At 38.8% G+C, this 24024-nt stretch overlaps 2 protein-coding genes across 2 annotated transcripts; both read right to left on the bottom strand.

The window, feature by feature from the left end:
- Positions 1–12466: 12466 nt before the first annotated feature.
- LOC149198313 (uncharacterized) lies at positions 12467–13778 on the bottom strand. Its single transcript, XM_089404124.1, has one exon. It carries the CDS (start codon positions 13723–13725, stop codon positions 13177–13179), a length of 549 nt encoding a protein of 182 aa, XP_089260250.1. The 5' UTR covers positions 13726–13778; the 3' UTR covers positions 12467–13176.
- Positions 13779–21752: 7974 nt separating this feature from the next.
- Positions 21753–22808, bottom strand: LOC149198312 (uncharacterized). The gene has a single exon (XM_089404122.1). The coding sequence runs from the start codon at positions 22636–22638 to the stop codon at positions 22090–22092; it is 549 nt and encodes a 182-aa protein (XP_089260248.1). The 5' UTR covers positions 22639–22808; the 3' UTR covers positions 21753–22089.
- Between the last annotated feature and the right edge of the window lie 1216 nt (positions 22809–24024).

Genomic DNA, 24024 nt, shown 5'->3' with positions numbered 1-24024 from the left:
CCAGGTAGAATATCTCTCCTTAACTTAGCTTTTCATCTGTTTAAAATTCATTTTAAGCCTTAATTTATTTTTTTGGGGAAAAACAGTGTTAAAAAATGCCCCCCTTGACCCTACATTATTTCTTTTTAGTAGGGCCCGCGCAGGCCAATAAAATTTTCCATACAAAAAATCACGGCCTGCGTGGAATTTTACTAGAAAAATTTGCGCAGCTGCACCCTGTCCGTAAAACGGTGGCCACGCAAGCACCAAGCGTTTATTTTTAAACAAGTTTTGGGCCAAAAACAACATGACATGAGTTTCTAAAATGATTTTAATCCTTTTAAAATGATCATTTCAGGTCATTTGATTGCTCAAAATGGAGTGGAGGGAAAGAGAGCATGAGGCCAATGATTTGGCAGCTTTGGTAAATCTAGCCACCATGCAAGCTCTGAGGACTTGTGGTCTCCTAAAATATTGGCTTATTCCTGGGATGAAATCTCAGGTAGATCTGATGACATGGCTGGTAAGGACCTAGAATGTCTAGGAATAGTGTTTTGTGATTGTCGATCATCACATTACCATTGACGTTGATGACATCTATTTCTTGACTAAGCTGTCTCAAGCTGATATTTCACTATTCGGACAAAGGATGGGAGGAGATACTACTGATGGGTATCTACGACACTTTTGCAGGGGTGCACCACCCAAGGATGGGAGAATTGATATTCATACCATCAAGCTCTTTCCGCTGAGGACCATTACTTTCACTATTTGCAAACTATGTGGTAGTGCTACCCTTCATTTAGCCACACAAGCACAGATGCAGATGGTTGTGGAATGTTGGGAATCCATGATGTACAACTGGTGCGAGGCAGTGGTGGTGAACATGAAGGGCCAGTTGACTAGGTGCAAGAATGAAAAACTGAAGAATTTCGGTTATGGTGCCATTCTTGTTTCTTTTTCCCTAGAAAGGATTCTTATCCTCTGGCCACAACAAATTCTAGAAGATGAGGGGGGTCCTAGGGATCCATGCATGATGAGGTGGGTTGCACTGATGGCACGCCATGGAGGTGATGGACCAGTAGTGAGGTATAATGCAGAGTTCTTTGACTGGTTAGCACAATAAATTGTTCTGATTGAGGACTTTCTGTATGCCAGGATGGATTATAGAGATGATCCTGATATCCCACTTCCATTCGGAACTCAAAGGGGTGATCTGGGTGATAATTTTTTGCATTTTGACATATTTCCAATTTTTTAAATTTTTATGTGTTTTTTATCTTCAAAGGCTTATTATCCGAAATGCATGTGCAGATGTGGGCCCAACCCGACAAGCCCGGATGAGACTAATTAATAGAGGCGAGCAGCCTATATCAGCTATGACAACGAACCCAAAGGCAGAGGATATCTTAACAGAGCTGGAACTGAACCTTGAGAGGTTGACTTTGAACATCCCAGAGACTGGGACTGATGACATTCCTCACGCCTATCAGAGACATGTAGTTGGGGTTCCAGGGCCCCTCAGACATTTTCTGCGTCGAGTTTCTCATGTTATCATTTGTTATCATGAGCATCATCATGCTTAGTTGTTCTAGTTTCTAGGACCACATTTTGATTTTTGGTGTCAGCATATTCGGAAAATAAAAGGCCACGGGGCCTTATGTCCTCGGATGACATATTTTGTAGACACACACTTTTATACAAACTCTATTTTAATGAAAAATCTACTACTTTTTCCTATTGTTTATCTTGATCAATGTATGAATGAATATTGCTTTTAATTTACAAATGTTGCAAATGTCTATTTAACACATGATTCACTAATGCATCTGTCAATGTGTTTAAATATATCGAAATGTGTTGATATTCGATATAATCAAATTGCCTTTCCAAAAGACAAACTCGTAAAAATACTCTTAACATGGTTGGACTCCTTACTGTATAGACACTGTTTAAATGTAATACCACAAGCTGCGAATCTAACCTAACGATCAAACGTCAGATACCAAATGCGATGGCATCAGCTAATAGCTCAATGACTGTGCTATATTCCGCTATGTTGTTTGTTGTTTGACCAAGACATATTCCATGAATAGAGACTAGCTCATAACTGGGTGAATAGATAACTGACGTTGCAGAAGATAAATTCTGAGTACTATGACTAGCGCCATTAGCAAAGCCAATGTAAGTCTAAGAGAACGTAGAAATTTTCAAATCAAGTGTGAACACGAGATAAGCAGGAGAAGTAGTAGAAAATATAAAAAAACATTAACTGTCACACATACCTAGAAAAAATGGTAACTAATGTACAGATATTTACCAAAATTTTATGCATAATATTTCTTTAGGTAAAGACCATTTATGGGCTTTCCCAAAGGAATACCATCGTAATCAACCAACTCATAGGTGCCTTTATCTAATACACATTTTATGATGTAAGGACCATGCCATATGGGTTCGAACTTTCCTGCACCTAACTTGTCATGAGCTTGATCATAAACCAAGACTAGGTCACATTTTGAATATGAACGAGGATTAATGTTTTTATCAAACTGAGATTTGACACTTTTTTGTGAGCCTCGCTAACCAGTGTAGCATTACAACAATTTTCATCTAAATGTACAAGGCGTTCTTCATCTGCAAAGGTAGCAGTTAATAATTCTATAACTAGTTTTAGGGATGGGATTTCACATTCAATGGGTAATACTGCTTCCAAACCATAAACAAGTTGGAATGGAGTAAAATCATTCGATGTTTTTGTAGTAATACGGTAAGCCCACATTTTTTAAAAGAGCATAGAATGCCAGTTTCCTTTATGAATACCAACTATTTGTTTAATCATATTGGTTAAAACTTTATTGATAGCTTCGACCTAACCATTAGCTTCTGTATAATATGGAGTAGAGCTATCATGGTGTAGGCCGAGTTGTGCGGATAGTTCGACCATCATAAAGTTATGAAAATGACTACCATGGCCTGTAACAATAGCTTGCGGGACACCAAATCGAGCAATCACATGATTGAAAATGAAAATTGTTTTAGTTTCGCCGTCGTCTCTATATGTAGGCATCGCCTCAGCCCATTTCGTAAAGTAATTGACTACAAGGATAATATACCCATTCCCCCTAGCCGAGTGAGGGTTATAGGTGATGAAGTCGATTCCTCATTTGGCAAAAGGACCAACAACTATGATAGGGTGAAGAGGAGATGTAGGTGCTCGCATTTTGCGATCATAGATTTGGAAATTATGCCATTTGTGGACTGTAGTAATGAAATCTTTAAATATTGACGGCCAGAAATAGTCATCACGTACTATTTTTTGGGCAGTAGCATACCCAGACATATGACCGCCACACGCTCTACAGTGGTAGTCATTTAATGTTTTTTCAACCTCTTGGAGAGTCAAACAACGTCGGAATATAGAATTGACACCGTGATGGTAAAGAGTGTCGCTAATAATATTATATTTTTGGGATTGGTATCAGATTCGACAACGATCAGTTTTGGATAACTCGGGCCTAAAAGTTTGTGTTTGGAGATATATAATGATATCTCCATACCATGGATCTAACGTACTAATAAGAAAGAGACATTTGTCAGCAAAATAATTTGCTACTACAATTTCTATATCAGTATTATGAAAGTCACACAATTGTTCGAAGAAAATCAAAGATTTCTTTGATTTGGATTTTTCAAATTCCAAATCAAACTCTTGTAAGATAACTATCCCCTTCGAGTATTTTCCCCCTAGCAATTGTTTAGTGAGAATGTACATCATAGGGTTGCACCATTCCATTTGTATACCCATACACTAGGCTATAAAATCAATGATATCGAGGCTAAGTACTATGTCGATGTCGAGGATGCCTATGACATGCGCAAACAGTTGAAAGTGAAGTCGAAAAGCAAGCATCATCATTCTGGGGGATGTTGCGGTGGACATGGAGATGAGAAATCATAGGCTGCAGAGGTTACACAGAGTAAGGAATGAACCTTAGAGTTTCTTTTCAGATTTGCAAGTTGCTCTCTATACTTGGGCTGCAAATGATAATAGTATGTTCGTATTGTCATCATGCGTTTTTGCATTTTCATTTAAGGTTGGAAGTGTTTCGGCTGTCTTCATGAGCTATAAATATTTAGTTGTTGGTACTTCAAAATGTTGTCAGCGGTTGTTACCAGTGAAAATCAATTTTATTACTTGCTTCGATTTTTTATTTTTTTTTAAGTAATGTTGTTGATTTCTGAAATGTGAAATACCCAATTGTGCATTTAGATATACCCTATACTATCGTTGATTTTTGAAATGCGAAATACCATTATAATCTGATTTAATTATATTTTCAGTTTTGTTGTACTCTTTCTAGCTCACGATGAAATCCATTTGTGGCTTGCTTTGTGGTGCATGCTGGAAAGTTGGAAACTTTATTTTGTTTGGTTTCAGATATTGGTTGCAAACTTCTAGTCCAAAGAAAATTCTTTTATTTTGTGTTTGTTTGATTTATTCATCCCTTGTATGTTTGGTGGGCTAGATTTTCATTTTTATGAACTTCATTAAAATATGATTTGAATTTTTCACTGGTGGAATTCAAGCACTTTTGCAATTCGGTGCAGTGCTTACCCTGTGGCTGTGTATTAAGATGTATTCCAGATTGTTGTTGGCTTATATATGTGGTGATGAATGCCTCATATATGGGACCTTGAATGATCCAGGTGGATATTGGTGGCCACCCACCTATTCCACTTGGACCCCCAACATTGTCTCTTTCAGTTTTTTGGTTTCCTTAATTGTAGCATAATTTACTATTTTTGGCAGTTTTTCAGGTCTTGAACTTCTGGAGCCATTTTGAGGCCCTAAACAATGTTTTTAGGGAAAATGGAGAGGTTAAAAATGTCCCAAACCAACTTTTGTCTTTGTTTTTGGCCTCCTTTTCGAGATCTTCGAAACGAGGTATTATGATAGCCAAACGGAGATCGTATGCCAAAGTTACGACCCCGGGAATTTGATGTACCAATTTACCCAAATGGGGCCCACAGTTTTGGTGCTTCATCTCCTAGGGTTAGGTTTTTGGATGTTTAGGGTTTTCCATTGTTTCTCAATAATAAATATGCCTTTGAGACTCATTGTAACACAGTTCAGAGTCATGTAGCTGCCACATATCTTCTCAGAGATAAGTTACCATCGTCCGAGCTAATTTATTTCCATTCTGTTTGTAAGCATATTTCAGTATTCTGATATTAATTAAATGAAGTGTTATCTCTGTTGCATTTCTGTATTTATGGTTATATGTGTAATTTGTTACGTTCCTGTTTAATTTTGGATTAGTGGTATCACAGCGATATGCTCTTTCTCTATTTTTCTTTGGATATCCCCAACAAGGTCAGGGTATAAGGAGTTAGGGCTCGATCTGGTTGAACCTTTGCAAGGCCAGCCTCGCAAACCCTGATGGCCTCCCATGGAAGAAGAAAAGAAAGACGAGGGGGCAGGAGATCCTTTCAAAATATTGCTCGAGGAAGCCCTTGAGTGGCAAAGGAACGCGATGATGGATAACTTTTCCCAAACCCTTCGATGACTACCCATAGGTGACACATCTTCATCCAGGAGCCACTCTAGAGGCGCCAATACTTTTAAGGTACAATTTTGTTGGGTGTGGAGCCTGATTATCTTCTATATTCAAAGGTATCGCCACTTTGGACCCCAGTTCGAAATGGGGGCGGCAACGCCGCCCGTAAAATATTCGCTGCAAGGGGGGTCTGGGGGGGGTGGCTGCGACCTTTGGGAGCTCCCCCCTGGCGGGGGATTTCGGGGGCAGCGCCCCCGAAGCTAAAAACAGCTGTGCCCCCGAAGCTAAAAACAGCTGTAAAATTGCCTTGTAAAAGTATAGTAATTTCTAGTCAATCTGGGCCATTCATTAGGCAGATGATCTGACGGTAGAACTTATGTTTAGTTTAGGGTTTTTGCCCTAGAAGGTAACCCCTCTCTTTGTATGAGAGCATTGTATTTGAGGTTGTGTAATAGATGTGTATTCTGTGAGCGAGAAATAGAGAGGTGAGACTGTGAGAGAAAATAGAGGATATTACAGCGGATTTGTTGTAGGTTGTGTCTCTTCATTTTGCTGGATAATAAAAAGGAAGGACTGGTTGTTCGGGGTGGACGTAGCCCAAACTGGGTGAACCACGTATATCTGTGTCTCTCTTGTTTTGTGCGTTTTCTGTGTTTATATTTCTGCAGTATTTTATGTGTTCCATTGCTCCGTAATATATAATTTTCTAACAAAGTTAACTTCGATATTCCCGTATTTGAGGGCCAGATAGATGCAGACACCATAGATAAATGGTTGAATCTTTTGGAAGGATATTTTTTAGTTCATGACTTTTCCAATCATGAAAAGATTACTTTTGCACTTCTCAAAGCTGCCCCACACGTTAAGAACTGGTGTAAAACCTACTATGAACAAAAGGATGAGAGAGAATCCTTTTTGTTTTAAGGTACACCCACTTGGGATGCTTTCCCAGACGCCATCAAGGAATAATATTATCATGTCGGGAGCTATGAAGATAAATACATAAAGTGGACCACGCTATTGTAGTGAATGGACCAAGATGTGCTGGAGTTTACAAATGTTTTCCATACTCTCCGCACAAAGTTGGGAATTAAGGATTCTGGGTGACATTTGGTACTCAAGCACCGCGACTGTCTACATAAGTACATCCAAGATGAGATGGAGTTACTGGACATCTCCTCGCTCGGCACAGCATATCGGCAAGCTGTCAAGATTGAGCGGAAGTTTAAATAGAAGAAGTGAGACTTTGGATCTGGGAATACAAAGCAAGGAAAAGGTGCCCACAAACCACAAATCAAATACCAAAGCCAAGGCGGGGTGACCCAGGACAACCCGCCGAAGCCGCAAGAAAAGAAAAACACCACAAAGACAAAGAAGGACACGGGGAAATGGTGTGAGTTCCATAAGAGCTCCACTCACAACAAAACTGAGTGTCGGGCCAAACAATCACTGGTGGCCGAGCTGAAGGATTTCAAATCAGACACATGTTTTGAATCTGCATCAGAACCCGACAAGGTGAATGACAAAGGGAAGCAGATCATTGGCGTAGAGCCCATTGCCACTGTGGCTACCACCAAGATCCAGAAGAATGAGCCTGGAGATCCATACGAGGGGAATGCCTCTTCCACTCACAAATGTGGGTGAAAGGTTCTCCGTTGCAGTTCATAGTTAATAGCAGCAGCCAAAAGAACCTCATTTTAGTAGAGGTCATGAAGCGGTTGGGCCTACCAACAACCTCACATCCGCAACCGTAAACCATCGAGTGGCTTCACCAAGGATAAGATCTTCGCGTCAACCAACAATTTCACCTTCCCTATAGCATCAAGCCCTTCACGGATGAGGTGTTGTGTGATGTTTCTCCTCTTGAAGTTTGTGATGTATTAGTAGGAAAACCATACTTGTGGAAGAAGGATGTTGTGTATGATTCTAGACCTCGCTTTGTGATTATTAATTTGGGCAATAAGTTGTACAGGATATCGGAGGTAGCCCCGCCTACTTCCATATCTTTGATCACTGCAAAAAAATGCATTAATATCATTGACCAGACTAGGAAATTTATTTTCCTTATGATTCTCCCTTAGGGAAAGAAGAAGGTTGTGGCCATGACTTCCAGACAGGGCTCCTCCACACAACAGCAGTAGATGGACAAGGTCGTGGAGGAGTACAGGGACATTTTCGCCTCACCTACATGGGTACCCCTGCACTATCGGGTCAAGCACTCCATCGATCTAACCCCGGGCGCGCCGCTACCCAATGGACTAATCTATCGACACTCTATTCTTGCGAATGATGAGATCAAGAGGCAGATTCAGGGGTTGCTGCAGAAGGGGCACATCAGGCCAAACTCATCACCTTGTGGGAGCCCTATTGTATTGGCACAGAAGAATAATGGAACCTAGAGACTCTGTATTAACTATTGGGCATTGAACAAGATCACTGTTCGGAATAGGTATCCAATCCCATGGATTGATGACCTTTTGGACCAGCTCAAGTGGGGCAAATATTTCAGCAAGAATGACTTGAAGTCTAGTTATCACCAGGTGCCTATCTAATCCTCTGATGTGTAGAATATTTCCTTCAATTCAAAGGAGGGCCTTTTCGAATGGTTGGTCATGCCTTTCGGGTTGAAGAATATGCCCGCAACCTTCACGAGATTGATGGACGACATCTTGTGACCCTTCACCAATGCATTCGTGGTGATGTATTTAGATGACATCTTTATCTTCATCTAGAGTTGGGAAGAGAACCTATGACATATTCGACAAGTCCTTCAAACCCTACGACAACACAAGTTGTGTGCCAATTTGGAGAAATGCACTTTTGGCATGACCCAGGTTCAATATCTGGTGTACATCATTAATGAGAAGGGTGTGCATGTGGACCCAGCCAAGAACAAGTCATTCGGGATTGGCCAACCCTAACCACTGTAACAGAGCTCTACAACTTTTTGGGTCTTTCCCAATTTCTACCACAGGTTCATGTTGGGGTTCTCTCACATCAGTTTGCCTCTAAGTCAAGTCCTCAAGGGAAGAGCGAAAGAAAAGTTTTTTTGGTCCGAAACCCAACAGAAGGCATTTTTCGAGTTGAAGCATCACCTCTGCTCAGCACTAGTGCTCACATTACCGGACCTGCAGCAACCATTTGATATTGAGACAGACGCCTCCGACTATGCTGTTGGTACAGTTCTTACTCAGCAGGTGCATCTAGTGGCTTACCATAGTGAGAAACTTTCAGACACAATATGAAAGTATCCCACCTACGACAAAGAAATGTATTCCATTGTGCAGACCTATCGTCAATGGAAGCATTACATTATGGGGAAGGAAACGGTCATCCACATAAACCATCGACCCTTGTATTTCATACAGAGACAAGGGAAGTTTCAGAACGATCGCCATCGTAAATGATTCACATACCTACAACAATTCCATTTGAACATTAAGTACAAGAAAGACAACACCAATAATGTTGCACACTGTCTCAACTGACCACCAATCATGGCTCTTATCATTGTGCTCAACTCCTCTGGGCATGAGACTTTAGGGTAGCTACATCTTTATGAGAGGGATCCAAAATTAGGCATGACATATCAGACACTCCTAGAAGGTAAGAAAGTTCAAAATTTTTACCTCCAGGATGCACTGTTATGCTACCTGGGACACGTTTGTGTTCCTTCAAGCAAGTGTGCTAATATAATTTGGGAGGCACACTACAGTCGTGTCATTGGACATTTCAGAGTAGAGAAAACAATGGAAGTACTGCAGAAGTATTTTTTATTGGCTCAACCTTCGTTAGGATTTTGGGAGGTACATTAAATACTGCACTTCCTATGCCATTACCAAACCAACCAAAAAGAAGCAAGGCCTATATACTCCTATGCCTACTCATAGTCAACCTTGGGAATCCATCTCCATGGATTACATGTCAGGCCTTCCTTCTACTAAGCAGGACAATGACTGCATTTTCATTGTCATCGATAGATTCTCTAATATGGCCATTATGGCGGCCTCCAAGAAGAGTATCACAATAGAAGCCACTGATAAGCTCTTCTTTAAGCGAGTGTGGGTAAACTTTGGGATCCCATAGTCCATTGTCTCTGACCAGGACAAAAAATTCCTAAGTGCATTTTGGTCAGGTCTCTAGTCGATGCTGGATACTAAAATCACTAAATATATGAATTTATATCCCCAAACTAACGACCAAACAAAAGTCGCCAACAAGATGATCGTACACATTTTGTGCATGTACAACTCGAAGCATCCACACACATGAGATGAAAGCCTCCCCTATGTCCAACACAAGTACAATAGAGGTCGTCACAGCTCAATGGGCCACAACCCCTTTCAGGTAGGGCTGGGATTTCAACCATTATGGCCCATTGATGTGGACATACCGTTTGCAACTACTCAGGTAGATTCAATTCATGTCCAGTCCAAAACTGACAGGTCTAACAACTTCATTGAGCGCATTCAACACATCTGCCAACATATCCATGATATATTGGATAGAACCAACACTATGAACAAGCAGCGCCATGATTAGCATCAGGTGCCACACAAGTTCTGGGTGGGCGACAAAGTTTGGCTACATTTGCAGAAGGAGCACCTCGTTGGACCCCACCGCAAGCTTCGCCCACTCCGATATGGGCCATACGCCATCACCAAGGTTGTAGGGGACAATCCCTTTGAGCTTAGCATTCCACTATTCCTTGGTCTACACCCAGTGTTCAATGCAGACCGCCTTCGACCATACTTTCCACCATTGCTGGACACATCTGACGTTGCAGAACAAATCACACCAACAGAGCTAAACCTAGACTGCATGGAACATGCCACAACTGATCGGATCATGGACACACAGATCAAGAACACTCGTCAACAGAAGATCCAACTATATCGGGTTGTCAAAGTTGGCCAACTCCTTCACCAAGGCAAGTGGCTCACCAGGGACCATGTTCAACAGAAGTTTCCCCATCTCATGGAGGCACTTAACGCAATGGGGACCATTTCTTCTTAAGGGGGGAGGAATGATCTAGGTAGATATTGGTGGCCACCTGCCTATTCCACTTGGACCCCCAACACTATCTCTTTCAGTTTTCTTAACTGTAGCACAATTTACTATTTTTGGCAGTTTTTCGGGTCTTAAACTTCTGAAGCCGTTTTGAGGCTCCAAACAACGTTTTTAGGGAAAGTGGAGAGGACAAAAACATCTTAATTTAGCTTGCCAATTTTTTTTTCGGCCTCCTCTTTGAGATCTTCGAAACGAGGTACTATGATAGCCAAACGAAGATCGTATGTCAAAGTTACGACCCCAGGAAGTTGATGTACTAATTTACCCAAACAGGGCCAATAGTTTTGGCGCTTTATCTCCTAGGGTTAGGTTTTTGGATGTTTAGGGTTTTCCATTGTTTCTCAATAATAAATAGGCCTTTGAGTTCATTGTAACACAGTTAAGAGGCATGTAGCCGCCACATCTCTTCTCAGAGATAAGCTACCATCACCCGAGCTAGTTTATTTCCATTCTGATTGTAAGAATATTTCAGTATTCTGATATTAATGGAATGAAGTGTTATTTCTGTTGCATTTATGTATCTATGGTTATATGTGTAATTTGTTGCATTCATGTTTAAGTTCGGATCATTGAAGGGTACAACTAATTGTTTTTCTAGGAAAAAGATAAAAAATATGATGCTTGGCCTAGAGGTTTCCTTGATAATTCTCGAAGATGATGATGTAGATATCTTGCTCACCCGAACAAAGCTAAAAAGAAAGAGCCCAAAATTCCTTCGTCTGATGAAGGATCATAAGAAGTGGACAAGTTGGATCCTTCTTCTTCACCCCAATTATACACTCCCATCATTCTATGAACCTTTGTTCAATGGAAAACATAGTTGGAAATAAACTGGAACAATATCCATTTGCAAACTAGATGTTCACAAGCGAAGAATCTGGTCTCATCATGCTTTTTTTCACTTGCCATAATAGTTACTTGTTTGCTTTAGTTTTGCTATGATGTATTTCATATGCAATTCTCCCCATTTTATAATACTTATTTTACTTTTATTTCGCTATGATTTATTTCTATATGCGAGTCTCCCCATTCCCAGTTCTCAATAGCTAGAGGAGGGACCAATGATTATCCCTTTCTCTGATTGGGAAAATGGAAATTGTTACTATTTGCTTCTTCCATATTTTGCATATTTGAAGTAGGTAGGCCCAATGAATTCTTCATGTTTGTTTATGTGCAATAGCATTCAATGGAATTTCATACATGACTATAAATCCATGATGTTTTCTTTCAAACACAATACTAGCACCAAAGATAATAATGCAATCCACATTTCTATTTGGGCAGAAAAAAAAAATAACCTAAAATTGCTTAACTAATACTATGATGCTTATTATTAAAAAAAAAACCTAAAATTGCTTAACTAATACTATGATGCTTATTATTATTATTAACACACATTGAGACTAATGTCGTTTATCATAGTTTAAGAAAGAAATAGATTAATTGATTTTTTTTTAATTTTCCATTTTTATCTATTTTATAGTGATAATAATTTAATTACTTTAATTACATAATTTATTATCTTTTTATCGATAAATTATGAAAAAATACTTCAATTACTTAAATAAAAAATACAATAAATTCAAATTCAATACTATCGATATTATAAAATCCCATCCTATTAACTTGTAAGATCCTTCCCTAATACGATTATAAATGGGATGTTACCCCTGTTATAAAATCCCCATCATATTAACCTATAAAGTCCTTCCATAAAATCCTTCTTCACATATTTTATAATATGTGTATATTATATTGTAATAGAAATATTCAAAACTTCTTGTGACACTTCATTTGTATCAACAATAACCATTACGAAATTTCGTTACCTCTAAACCCACAAAAACACATATCCAAACCATAATTGAGAATTTTGGAATAAACGACTGTGTACAATAGATGTTTGTGGCATTTTGTACAACTTTTTTTTGTACAGATTACAATCAAATTTTCCAAATTGCAATTTGCATTATAAAATTCGCCAAAGTAGCTTTACATTTTCAGTAACTACTCATTTTTCATTGAAACCAGTTATTCTGTGAAACTCCTTCCTGCTTCAGCTTTTGGCATCGTCAGCGCTATTGATCTTTCAGATCATTGTTCGAGTCTTCCTGCACTCTACATCTCCGTTGGGAATCACATAATTTGCCCTTGGATTTTGAGAGACTTTTGGCTGTAGTGGATGCTACACAATAGACACATGGACTCACATTATTGTGCAAAGCCATGTTGGAATTGACAGTTCCAATCATTGATTCTCGCACGCTATCAACTTTCCAGACTGGCTTTCTTGGAGTTCTTTTGTTCCACGTGGCTCCCACCGGTCTGTTAATGCCATCAAAACTTGATGCAACAACGTTGCACAGTGAAATTATGCTTTCCTGCTGAACTTTATGACATTCTCTAAAATAGCGATAGAGATTTTCATGTCACTCTTACATCCAACTTACACCATAACAATGCATCCCCAATAGTTAATAAGCTGAGACTATGGCCGTAAATGAAGTATATATGTAAACCAGAGCATTACCCTTTTCTTGATTTATGAAATCACAATTACCATCGATCACGGAATCTCAGCAATCGTCTCCAACTTGGCTTGGTATGGGGTTCGCCCTCTACACCTTGGATTTGAGGTTGGCACATTCCGGCGCCTGGACATACAGCAAACGGGGGAATAGTGGTATTCCTTTCCACATTCATCATGTTGGCTATGAATATCGAACAACGGCTGCACTTGCGCTTTAGCTTTACCAAACCCACATGATAATTTTGATTTCCTAGTCGCCGCCTTCTTGTCTTTTGATAGCGCAGCGTTAATCTTGAAGAGAAGAGAAGCCATGTCTGATTCTGTCAACAAAAACTGTAACTTCCGCTGAGGGAGAAGAAAGTAGAGCTGCCCAATCTGCAATCTATCATCATCGTCTAGAATCTGGGAGATTTTTTGACCGACATAAAGGCCATCTGAGTTACAGATGAAGTGGCCCGAATATTGTCGCAGAATTTCATGGCTTTTCAACTCTTCAGAGAACTCCTGGATGTTCCCATCCATCAATATGAGTTTTGCCGTAGAGGGCACAGAAGAAGTGACATTTGAAGAAATGCAACTCCCCATGTCTTGAATTCAGATATCAAAAATTCTATGCAACAGAATACTGGAAACTTGGAAAATATTGATGTGTATATATAGAACAGGGTATTCACCTAACTCAAAGAAACCACGTGCTGTTTTTTACGGCTTGTCGGTAAACCAGAATGGGTTTAAGAGGTATAGCGTGACTTATACAACTGGGGGTTTCGTTTCCTCTGATGTTCTGTCGCCCACTTTAATGGCGTCAATATGAAGTTACCGGGTCTCTTCCAAGTTGGCTCTGGACCGAACATTTGAGTGGGATCCAACTGTCTTAACGTTAATCATGACGTCGGATTCAACGAATGGAGAAAAGGATCGAAGGCGATGATGATAACTTGTTTTAGATATTCCACACGTTTAATGTGACTTCACGGTCTTCACTGTTTGCTCTCCAAATATCCAAAAGTTATGATTACGACACACATTTATGTTGATATAAAAATTTATTTAATATTGAGGTTGATTCCGGACTAAGTTCGTTGTATGTAGACAACCAAAAAAAACAAACTTACATGAGAGGCATATCTATATTGATTCTAAAGTTATTGTTGATGTGTAATCCAAAGAAGCAATATTTTTGGACGCTAATAAATGTCATGTAAATTATTATTTTATGAAAGATTTTATTTTGAATATTGGTAGAGGAAAATAACTACAATCCAAAACTAATATGACGATTTGCATGAGATACATATCTATATTGATTCGAATATTGTTGTTGATATGCAATCCAAAAAACAATATTTTTGGATGCTAATAAATGTCATGTAAATTATTATTTTATGGTAATTTGTAGATCAACACCGTTTCTTTCCATGTTTTGATAAGTGTACCTAAAGACCCTTTTTTAGATTAGCTAAATAGTATAGTGAATAGTTGTTTCTTGAAAAGTGCATGTGCACTATTTTTGAAGTTGTATTTTTTGGTTTAACAATAACAAAGATATTTCTTTAGAGAAAAAAAAAGCTATTTTGCCATAAGAAAAATGATTTTCATAAACAATGACAATATTTTTATGGAAAATTTTCATAAACAATATGAATGGAAGTGTAAAAAAAATGTGGTTAAAAGTGAAGAAGGTGAAACTTTCTATACTTAAATTTTACTAGGGATTGGAATGGTATGAAAATGTGAAAATTATTTGCCAATTCACACAAATAATTTTTTTGGTTTATAAAAGGTGATTGAGGATCAAAATTTTGAATTTTATTAATATTATAACATTCATATATAAAGAAATTCACTGTACTATTTGTTATTGATTTTAGAATTTAGAGAATAATCTTTAGCTCTATATGCACTGTAGATTGAATGCATCTACCCCGAATCAATACTCAAGCTAAGATATTAGTATATGCAATTTTGATATATACATATATATTCTCTACTTATTCATTTATCGCTTTTTGTCAAAAAAAAAAAACACAGGCACACATTTTTTTATTTTTATTTATTTATGTGTTTACATGTTTGATTAATGATCTGAGTTGACTCAACTCCCGGATTTAATCAAGATCTTTTACTTTTGTGATGATGTTAGAATTGCATTTAAAAGAGCATAGAGGAACATATATGCATGTTGTAAAGAAGAGGGAACATGACAAGAATCAACAATATAAAACACAAGATGTTGATAACGGAGTTCGTTCAGGAGGGACTACGTCTCTGGGCCCTAATGTCAAGATGGTGTAGGCCATTGCATTCAGTGTTGGAAAGCGTGATGATGTACATGAATGTGTTCTTTCTATCATGCAAGGAATATGCCCTCACGCACAGGTGGCTCCGTGAGATGTTCTGCTACAGGAACTCTCATTCACAAAAGGACTCCTATTAGCATGACATAATTTCACGTATGATAATAATGAGCATCCGTTCAACATGGCATCCAAGGGATCTCAATTCAAACATACATGGAGACACATGAGTATCCCGTCAACATGGCAACAAAGGGATCTCAATCAAAACATGACAATAAGTACATCTCACATCAAGAACAAACCAAGATCTCACATCAAACATCAAACAGGCATCTATACAACACAATGCATCTCAAGCAAAGAGACAAAGAATTACATGACCACACTACATATACCTCACATCAAGGAGTTATCTAAAGAAGAAGATGATAAACTACTGGATTTGGATGTACCATCAATCTCGTGGCATCGAATATCATGGAAAAGACTGCTCGCACATTGAACGCTGACACCTGCACTCCACTTTGAAAAGTGGCCAAAAAATGGAATGATCAAATGGAAAATCTGATTACACCATTAGATTCTTGGCATTGAATAGTGTAAAATCAGCTGTCAAATTTTTGAATTTTGACAAAGTGAAAATATGGGGCTACAGGAATCTTTTAGATTCTCCCTAGATTCCTCAAAGATTCCCTCCTCTGGCTCATCTGAAGATTTGTTGCTCAGATCAAAATTTTGTCTACGCCATCAGGTTCATGTCGCCGAGAGGTGTAGGATCGACATAAAGTTTGTCCAATTTAGAAACTGGAAACATTTTTCCCTCTTGAAAATTGGGCTCAATCATGGTTCTGCATGCCTCTACCCCACGCTCATGGTTCCACCTACAATTAATAAAAATTGTCTCGAACTCCATGCTCTGCCTTGGCCTCCACTCTTCCTCTCGCTGAGCAAAAATCATGGTATATATATGAAAACGTGGGCAAAATTTTCAAAGAATGTCGTTGTGGCATGTTGGTGGCGGAGGAGTTTAGGAGGGCGGAGGTTGCGATTTCGAACCCCTGCCTCTCCAAAATAGCGCATTATTATTTTGGGCGCGGATTTATTTTTGGGCGTGTTTAAGTGACTGTTTAAATTTGGAGCACGGTTTGGGTTGACCGTTGGAGCCATTACGGTGTTATATTAAATGGTGTTGTTGTATTTGGGTTGGGCCGCCCATGGAGCAGGCCGGCCACGTGGCCGGGTAGGTTCGATTCCCACCAGCCCATAACTATATGTTATGTTTGGTGGGGGTGTGCATCAGGTCGACCGGAGGTGGCCCACCCACCCCACATATGTTAACGTTTTGTTATTAATGTGGGTTGGAGTCGACGGGGGTCATGACCTGTCGGCCGATTACAATTTGATTTTTTTAATAAGATGGGTCCGATGGAGGTGTAGGGGGTCATGGCCTGCCACCTATTTTATAATTTTTTTGGATTTTTATAATAATAGGCCACATTTTCGATTTTGTCTAATATAAGGGATATTAGATAAATTAAGTATCCAAAAAAATTGCCTGCTTTTGGTAGCTAGGTTCCCACGTTGGTTGGCGGTAAATTTCTAGGACACTTAAACTTGGCCCACTACCCATCTTTGACCAAATCTTTGACTAGCTCTTTATCCTTCATACGAGCTCGGATTTGAGTGTCATTTGCACCGTTGGAATCAGAGCGACGAGCACTTCGATCTGGTAATGCTTTGGGAGGGTTCTTATCACTTTGAATTTTGACCCTTTCTGAGTCCTTTGGGACTTCTTCATGTGTCTAGAGCCATCTAGATCAATCATCCCCATTGAGGAGCTTTTGGTCCTCCAAAAGCATGAAAATAATCTGCCACTTCTTTTTACCTTGTCTGCACTTACAAATGTCTGATAAGTCACCCTTCCTTCTCCTTCACCTTTGTCCTTCAGAGCCATAAGTGATAGGCTGACACCTGCAACCTCTACAAACTTGTAGTACAATTCTGCAAATTACATGCTTAATTTACATGAACAACTAATGACCCAAGCATCCCATACATGCCAAGAGTTTATAACACATACTCGGTGGTCAAGTTTACATCAAAATGGAAATAATACCCCAGCTATGAAAACAAGGCCAAAATATCATTGTTTCTTCAACAAGTAATGGAAGGCACATCATCACTGCAACAAATGATTTACAAAAATAAGGCCAAACACTATTGTTTCTTTGACAAGTGATGGAAACACAACATCACTTTCATAGCTTAAACTGCAACACAAAATAAGATCAGACATAATTGGTTCTTAATAGGTGATGGAAAACACATCATCGCTTTTACATTTTAAAATGCAACAAATGATTTAGAAAAGCATGACTATGACAAGGTAACATATCTAGAAACCATTTTTCACTTATCGATGAGAATGGGTCATCCCCCTATGATGGTTTTTCTTATTGAATGACTGTTTCATTTGGTTCATGCACGTATGCTTTGTTTTTGAGGCGCTGCTCTAGATGGAGCCTCCAACACATGGCCCTTTGATGACCACTTCTGTTGCAATGACTGCAATAGGTCTTCTTCCTCCAGATCTGCTTTACCTTCTTCTTTGCCTGTTGTTGAGAGGGTTTTTCACGGCTCATCCTTTTTCGTGCTACTATTCTCTTCCAACACTCAACAAATACATGGTTATGTAAACCACAAAAAGTACATGTTTTTCGATGCAATGTTTTATGTTCATCATTAACAACATGATTATAATCGAAATGAACATTCGAATATCGAGACTCGTTATATATTTCCTTGCTGTATTTGGTGTCATTATGGTGATGAGAGCTTGCCTCAACTCTTTCCCTGCAATGAGCACTGCCATGGGATGATGGTGATGTGTTCCCATCATTCTCTTTCCTCGACGATTTCAACGATGTCTCGGAAGCATCTGACACCTTTGAGCATTCTCCTTCAGTGTATCTCAAGCCTGCAAATCGAGGTCTCTGCACAACCTCCAATGGCTGAGTAATGCCTTGGCTATTAACACCAATTTCTCCTTCCTCCTTGTACCTCATCCTAGTAAGGAGCCCCATGTTTGTGCTTGTAATTGGTATCTCCACATCTCCAACAGAAGTCATACTATGTGAAGACGACACTGAAGGGAAATCAACATCTTTTACCTCCACTGTCGAGTTGGAAAGAACTGATGAGGGCTTCTCATCATCTATTATTGTTGGTTCGCTGGCTATCGTGGCACATTCCCCAACTTCTTTCTTGACATACCCAAGTCCTGCCTGATGGGGTAATTCCTCTACTTTGATGGGATTGACAATGCCTTGGCCATTAATGCCCAAGACTTTTCCTTCATACTCCATTTTCTTCAATAGTTTGGAGCCAATTCTTTCAAAAACAACGAAATCATCATCAAGAAACATACATGAAGTCGAAGAACTACTTTTTACCTCACATGGGTCACACTGCAGCTTTTCCAAGGCCTTTTCCTTAGCTTGCAGTTGTCGTATCAAACTATGTTTCTCCTCTTTCTCTTCTTGTAGAATCATTTTCAGTTCTACGTTCTTTGATTGAAGACTCTGGCTATTGTGCTTCAGTTCTTCTAGGGCCTGTTACACAAAAATATCGTCACCATGATTATTTGCAGTCAGTATGAGTCTATCATCATTTGTACTGTCCTCCTAAGCAAGTCTCAGACCTCAGCTCTTCAAATCAAGCTTTGGAAATGAGAGAAAGACATTAAAAATCAATGTAACTCTGGTTCCGCACTTTCTCTCATGGTCACCTGCAGTCCCGCACCTTCTGTGTACAAAAGCTGTGGACCTGCCCGCTCTGTCCCTAACGGTGTAGGTGCAAGCCCCTGTGAAAGTCAAAAGGCACAAGTTTTATCTTAAAAAACTCACTTTGGGTTAATTCTAGAGGTTTCTAGAAGGAATTTTGACGTGGATTGTTCGCTCTGAGGTGGTTCATGCATCCCAAAAGAGAAGGAGATAATCCCTTGATGAGAGGAGCTATCCCTTTGAAGGAGGGCTTTATCCCTTTGAAGGAGGACCTAGTAACCTCCCTCCATTGCACTATAAATACAGGCATTGGGCTGGTTGCTAGGGAGGTTAGAAGCTAAACATTTTTGAGGGTAAATGCTGGTGAAATCAAGACTTCCTAGTTAAGCTTAAGAGGAGAGATCACACATCTTTTTGGCTTCATTGGGGAGTGAGTGAAACTTGTCAAAGTAGAGGAGACTTCTTGCTGGACCTTGGGAGGAGCTTGTACAGCATCAAGGCAAAGGTTGTAAAGTTCTTCTTCTTTTGAATTAATACAATCAAACTCATTTTTCTCAACAAGTATCTTATGTTATTTGTTTCATGGACTCCTTGACTTTCATGTTAAATATGTTTCATGCAATTAGCTTTTCAGGTGCTATTTAATTTGTTTGCCTTGTTTGTGTTTGCAGATTCGCGAAAAGGAGCTCATTTGGATCAAAGGAGCGAGGGCATCCACAAGTTTGCGTTGGACCTAAGGTAGGCCCTAAAAACACTTGTTTGCTATTGTTTATCAAAGCATATTTAGAGAAAGATAGTGTCTGGTTGGTTTGCTTGTCATTAGGTCTTCTTTAGGTTCTAGGAAGGTCTATCTTGTCCGCAAGATCGACTTATTCCGTGTGACAAAATGGCGACTCTGCTGGGGACTTGATTGTTTTCCTTGCTTTTACTTTGACCTGAGAAACTCTATTTTTGTTTCTGTTTTTGGCTTGTTGTGTGTAAAAGTGGGTAGAGTTTGTAGATCCAGGGTTATTTTTCGTTTTTCATAGATTTGGGAGAGGACCGCACCCTAGCCGTTTGACACAGTGCGTACTTACCCGCAGCTTGGCTTTTAGCACAGAGCGGGACTGCACCTGTGCCAACTGTAGACCTGCAGACCCTGTCAAAATTTTGAAAACCCTAAGATTTCTTCTGTTAGTCATCTTAGTTTGTGTTTAGAAATTTTTATCCACTGCCCAGACCTACATATAACTTGTCAGAAGCTTTCCTTAGATTGATTTCGTTAGTGTTAGGGTTTTAGGTGAAATTCCTAGGAGTTTTGCTTGTTGGGTTTGTTTTTCATTTTGGTTGTGTAGTGGCTATGAGCTTAGAAGCTGTAGGGACTTCAGATCACCTTAGTGTCTACCAGCCTTCTTATGAGTCTGACCATTTATGAAATCTCCCCTTGTTTGAGGAATTCGCTTTGAGTTTTCTCTTTACAAAACTTCGAAAAGCTTGTGTTTGAAAGTTTGGATTTTCATTTTCAAAAAGAAAACAAAATTGGTTGTTCTTGACTTATTTGTGATTCTGCATAAATTAGTCCTTAGCTTACATCTAGCTAAGTAAAACATCCTTAAAAAGGACTTTTAGTAGGCTTTGACTTCAAATAGGTTTTTATAGTTTGTAGATCTCAAAGTTAGTCATTTTCATAGTTTTGAGTGTTTTATTAAAAAATATAAAAATCTCTTTTGAAAAAAGTTTGTTTTGTAGTGTTTGAGTGCTTTGAAACGAAAAGGGAAATTTTTGTGAAATAACTAGTTGTCTCGTTTTGAGTGCTTTGGAAAGGAAAAAGCTCTTCTTTTAATTTGTTTAATTGAGAAAGATTTGTGTTTACAAAGTATTTGCATTCTCAAACTCTTTCTTAGTTTAGAAGTTCATCGAAGAGAAAAAGATTGTTTAGATCATCTTAGGTGCATTTTTAGTGATTTTGAGTCGAGTCTTCATACCACGAGTTTCATCTCCGCACCTTTGGACTTAAACAAAAACCACTAAAATTAACGCTTAAAGTAAAATTCACCTAGTAACATTTTTATTTCTAGGGCTCTGATACACCAACTTAGCTTAGGCTAGTGTCTTGGAGTAGGAGAGTAATTAACTCTCCAAGACAGTAAAAACAAACAAGTAGTTGTATCTTGTGGTAGGGAAGAAATCTAATTGTTGCATTTATGCTCTGGGAAAGCTCCTCTTAAAGGAGAAGCACGAGATCGTGTCCGAACCAATGTGGGAATCAATCCTTCCTCATTGGGAACGACGCCAGATATTCACGTATTAAAAATGGTAAACCTCGGATTAACCATTGTCGAGGAGCCTGGGGTCACTTGTTGGAAAACCTTGGATTATGTCAAGGAGCCTTCAAGGGGATTGAGCTTGCTACTCTGCCCTTGCGTGCGTATCGGATCATAGACTGTTCCTCCAGGTGTATTTGTCTCATTTGGTAACCTTAGTGGCCATATTCTTTATGACTCTTCTTGAGGTGACAGTGGTGGGAAGATCCCACTGTACCTGGAGCAGACGTCGGCTAGACTCACTTGGATTTTCTGGGGGGTTCACTTCACTCGAGATGGTTAAGTGGAGGAACTTGTGCCAGTCTATTCATTAAACAGGTTGCCGGGGTAACTATTCCAATCGCCATTTCTGTATTGAACTCTGCGATGTTGGATTTCATTACCAACTAGTGTTTTCAGTCCGGAAAGTAACTGTTTGTGTGTGTTTGATCTCGTAGTCCAACTTCCACCATAACAATGAATCCCCAAATAGTTAATAAGCTGAAACTATGGCCGTAAATGAAGTAGATATGTAAACCAGAGCATTACCCTTTTCTTGATTTATGAAATCACAATTACCATCGATCACGGAATCTCAGCAATCGTCTCCAACTTGGCTTGGTATGGGGTTCGCCCTCTACACCTTCGATTTGAGGTTGGCACATTCCGGCGCCTGGACATACAGCAAACGGGGGAATAGTGGTATTCCTTTCCACATTCATCATGTTGGCTATGAATATCGAACAACGGCTGCACTTGCGCTTTAGCTTTACCAAACCCACATAATAATTTTGATTTCCTAGTCGCCGCCTTCTTGTCTTTTGATAGCGCAGCGTTAATCTTGAAGAGAAGAGAAGCCATGTCTGATTCTGTCAACAAAAACTGTAACTTCCGCTGAGGGAGAAGAAAGTAGAGCTGCCCAATCTGCAATCGATCATCATCGCCTAGAATCTGGGAGATTTTTTGACCGACATAAAGGCCATCTGAGTTACAGATGAAGTGGCCCGAATATTGTCGCAGAATTTCATGGCTTTTCAACTCTTCAGAGAACTCCTGCATGTTCCCATCCGTCAATATGAGTTTTGCAGTAGAGGGCACAGAAGAAGTGACATTTGAAGAAATGCAACTCCCCATGTCTTGAATTCAGATATCAAAAATTCTATGCAACAGAATACTGGAAACTTGGAAAATATTGATGTGTATATATAGAACAGGGTATTCACCTAACTCAAAGAAACCACGTGCTGTTTTTTACGGCTTGTCGGTAAACCAGAATGGGTTTAAGAGGTATAGCGTGACTTATACAACTGGGGGTTTCGTTTCCTCTGATGTTCTGTCGCCCACTTTAATGGCGTCAATATGAAGTTACCGGGTCTCTTCCAAGTTGGCTCTGGACCGAACATTTGAGTGGGATCCAACTGTCTTAACGTTAATCATGACGTCGGATTCAACGAATGGAGAAAAGGATCGAAGGCGATGATGATAACTTGTTTTAGATATTCCACACGTTTAATGTGACTTCACGGTCTTCACTGTTTGCTCTCCAAATATCCGAAAGTTATGATTACGACACACATTTATGATCATATAAAAATTTATTTAATATTGAGGTTGATTCCGGACTAAGTTCGTTGTATGTAGACAACCGAAAAAAATAAACTTACATGAGAGGCATATCTATATTGATTCTAATGTTATTGTTGATGTGTAATCCAAAGAAGCAATATTTTTGGACGCTAATAAATGTCATGTAAATTATTATTTTATGAAAGATTTTATGTTGAATATTGGTAGAGGAAAATAACTACAATCCAAAACTAATATGATGATTTGCATGAGATACATATCTATATTGATTCGAATATTGTTGTTGATATGCAATCCAAAAAACAATATTTTTGGATGCTAATAAATGTCATGTAAATTATTATTTTATGGTAATTTGTAGATCAACAACGTTTCTTTCCATGTTTTGATAAGTGTACCTAAAGACCCTTTTTTAGATTAGCTAAATAGTATAGTGAATAGTTTTTCTTGAAAAGTGCATGTGCACTATTTTTAAACCTAAAAGTGTTTGTATCTTTTGGTTTAACAATAACACAGAATTTTTATTTTATAGAAAACAAAAGAAATAAGTTATTTTGAAACTAAAAGTGTTTGTATCTTCTAGTTTAACCATAACAAAGATATTTTTTTTAAGAAAAAAAAAGCTAGGAAAATTGATTTTCATAAATAATGACAATATTTTTATGGAAAAATTTCATAAACAATATGAATAGAAGTGTAAAAAGAAAGTGGTTAAGGTGAAGAAAGTGAAACTTTCTATACTTAAATTTTACTAGGGATTGGAATGGTATGAAAATGTGAAAATTATTTGAAATATTTTTTTTGGGTTATAAAAAGTGATTGAGGATCAAAATTATGAATTTTGTTAATATTATAACATTCATGTATAAAGAAATTCACTTTACTATTTGTTATTGATTTTAGAATTTCGAGAATACTCTTTAGCTCTATGTG

This window comes from Pinus tabuliformis, chromosome 2_2 (genome assembly GCF_031772625.1).
Source record: "Pinus tabuliformis cultivar Carrire ecotype Pingquan chromosome 2_2, CPIR1, whole genome shotgun sequence".
In the NCBI taxonomy this organism is placed as follows: domain Eukaryota; kingdom Viridiplantae; phylum Streptophyta; class Pinopsida; order Pinales; family Pinaceae; genus Pinus; species Pinus tabuliformis.
This window is presented reverse-complemented; position numbering and strand designations above follow the sequence as displayed.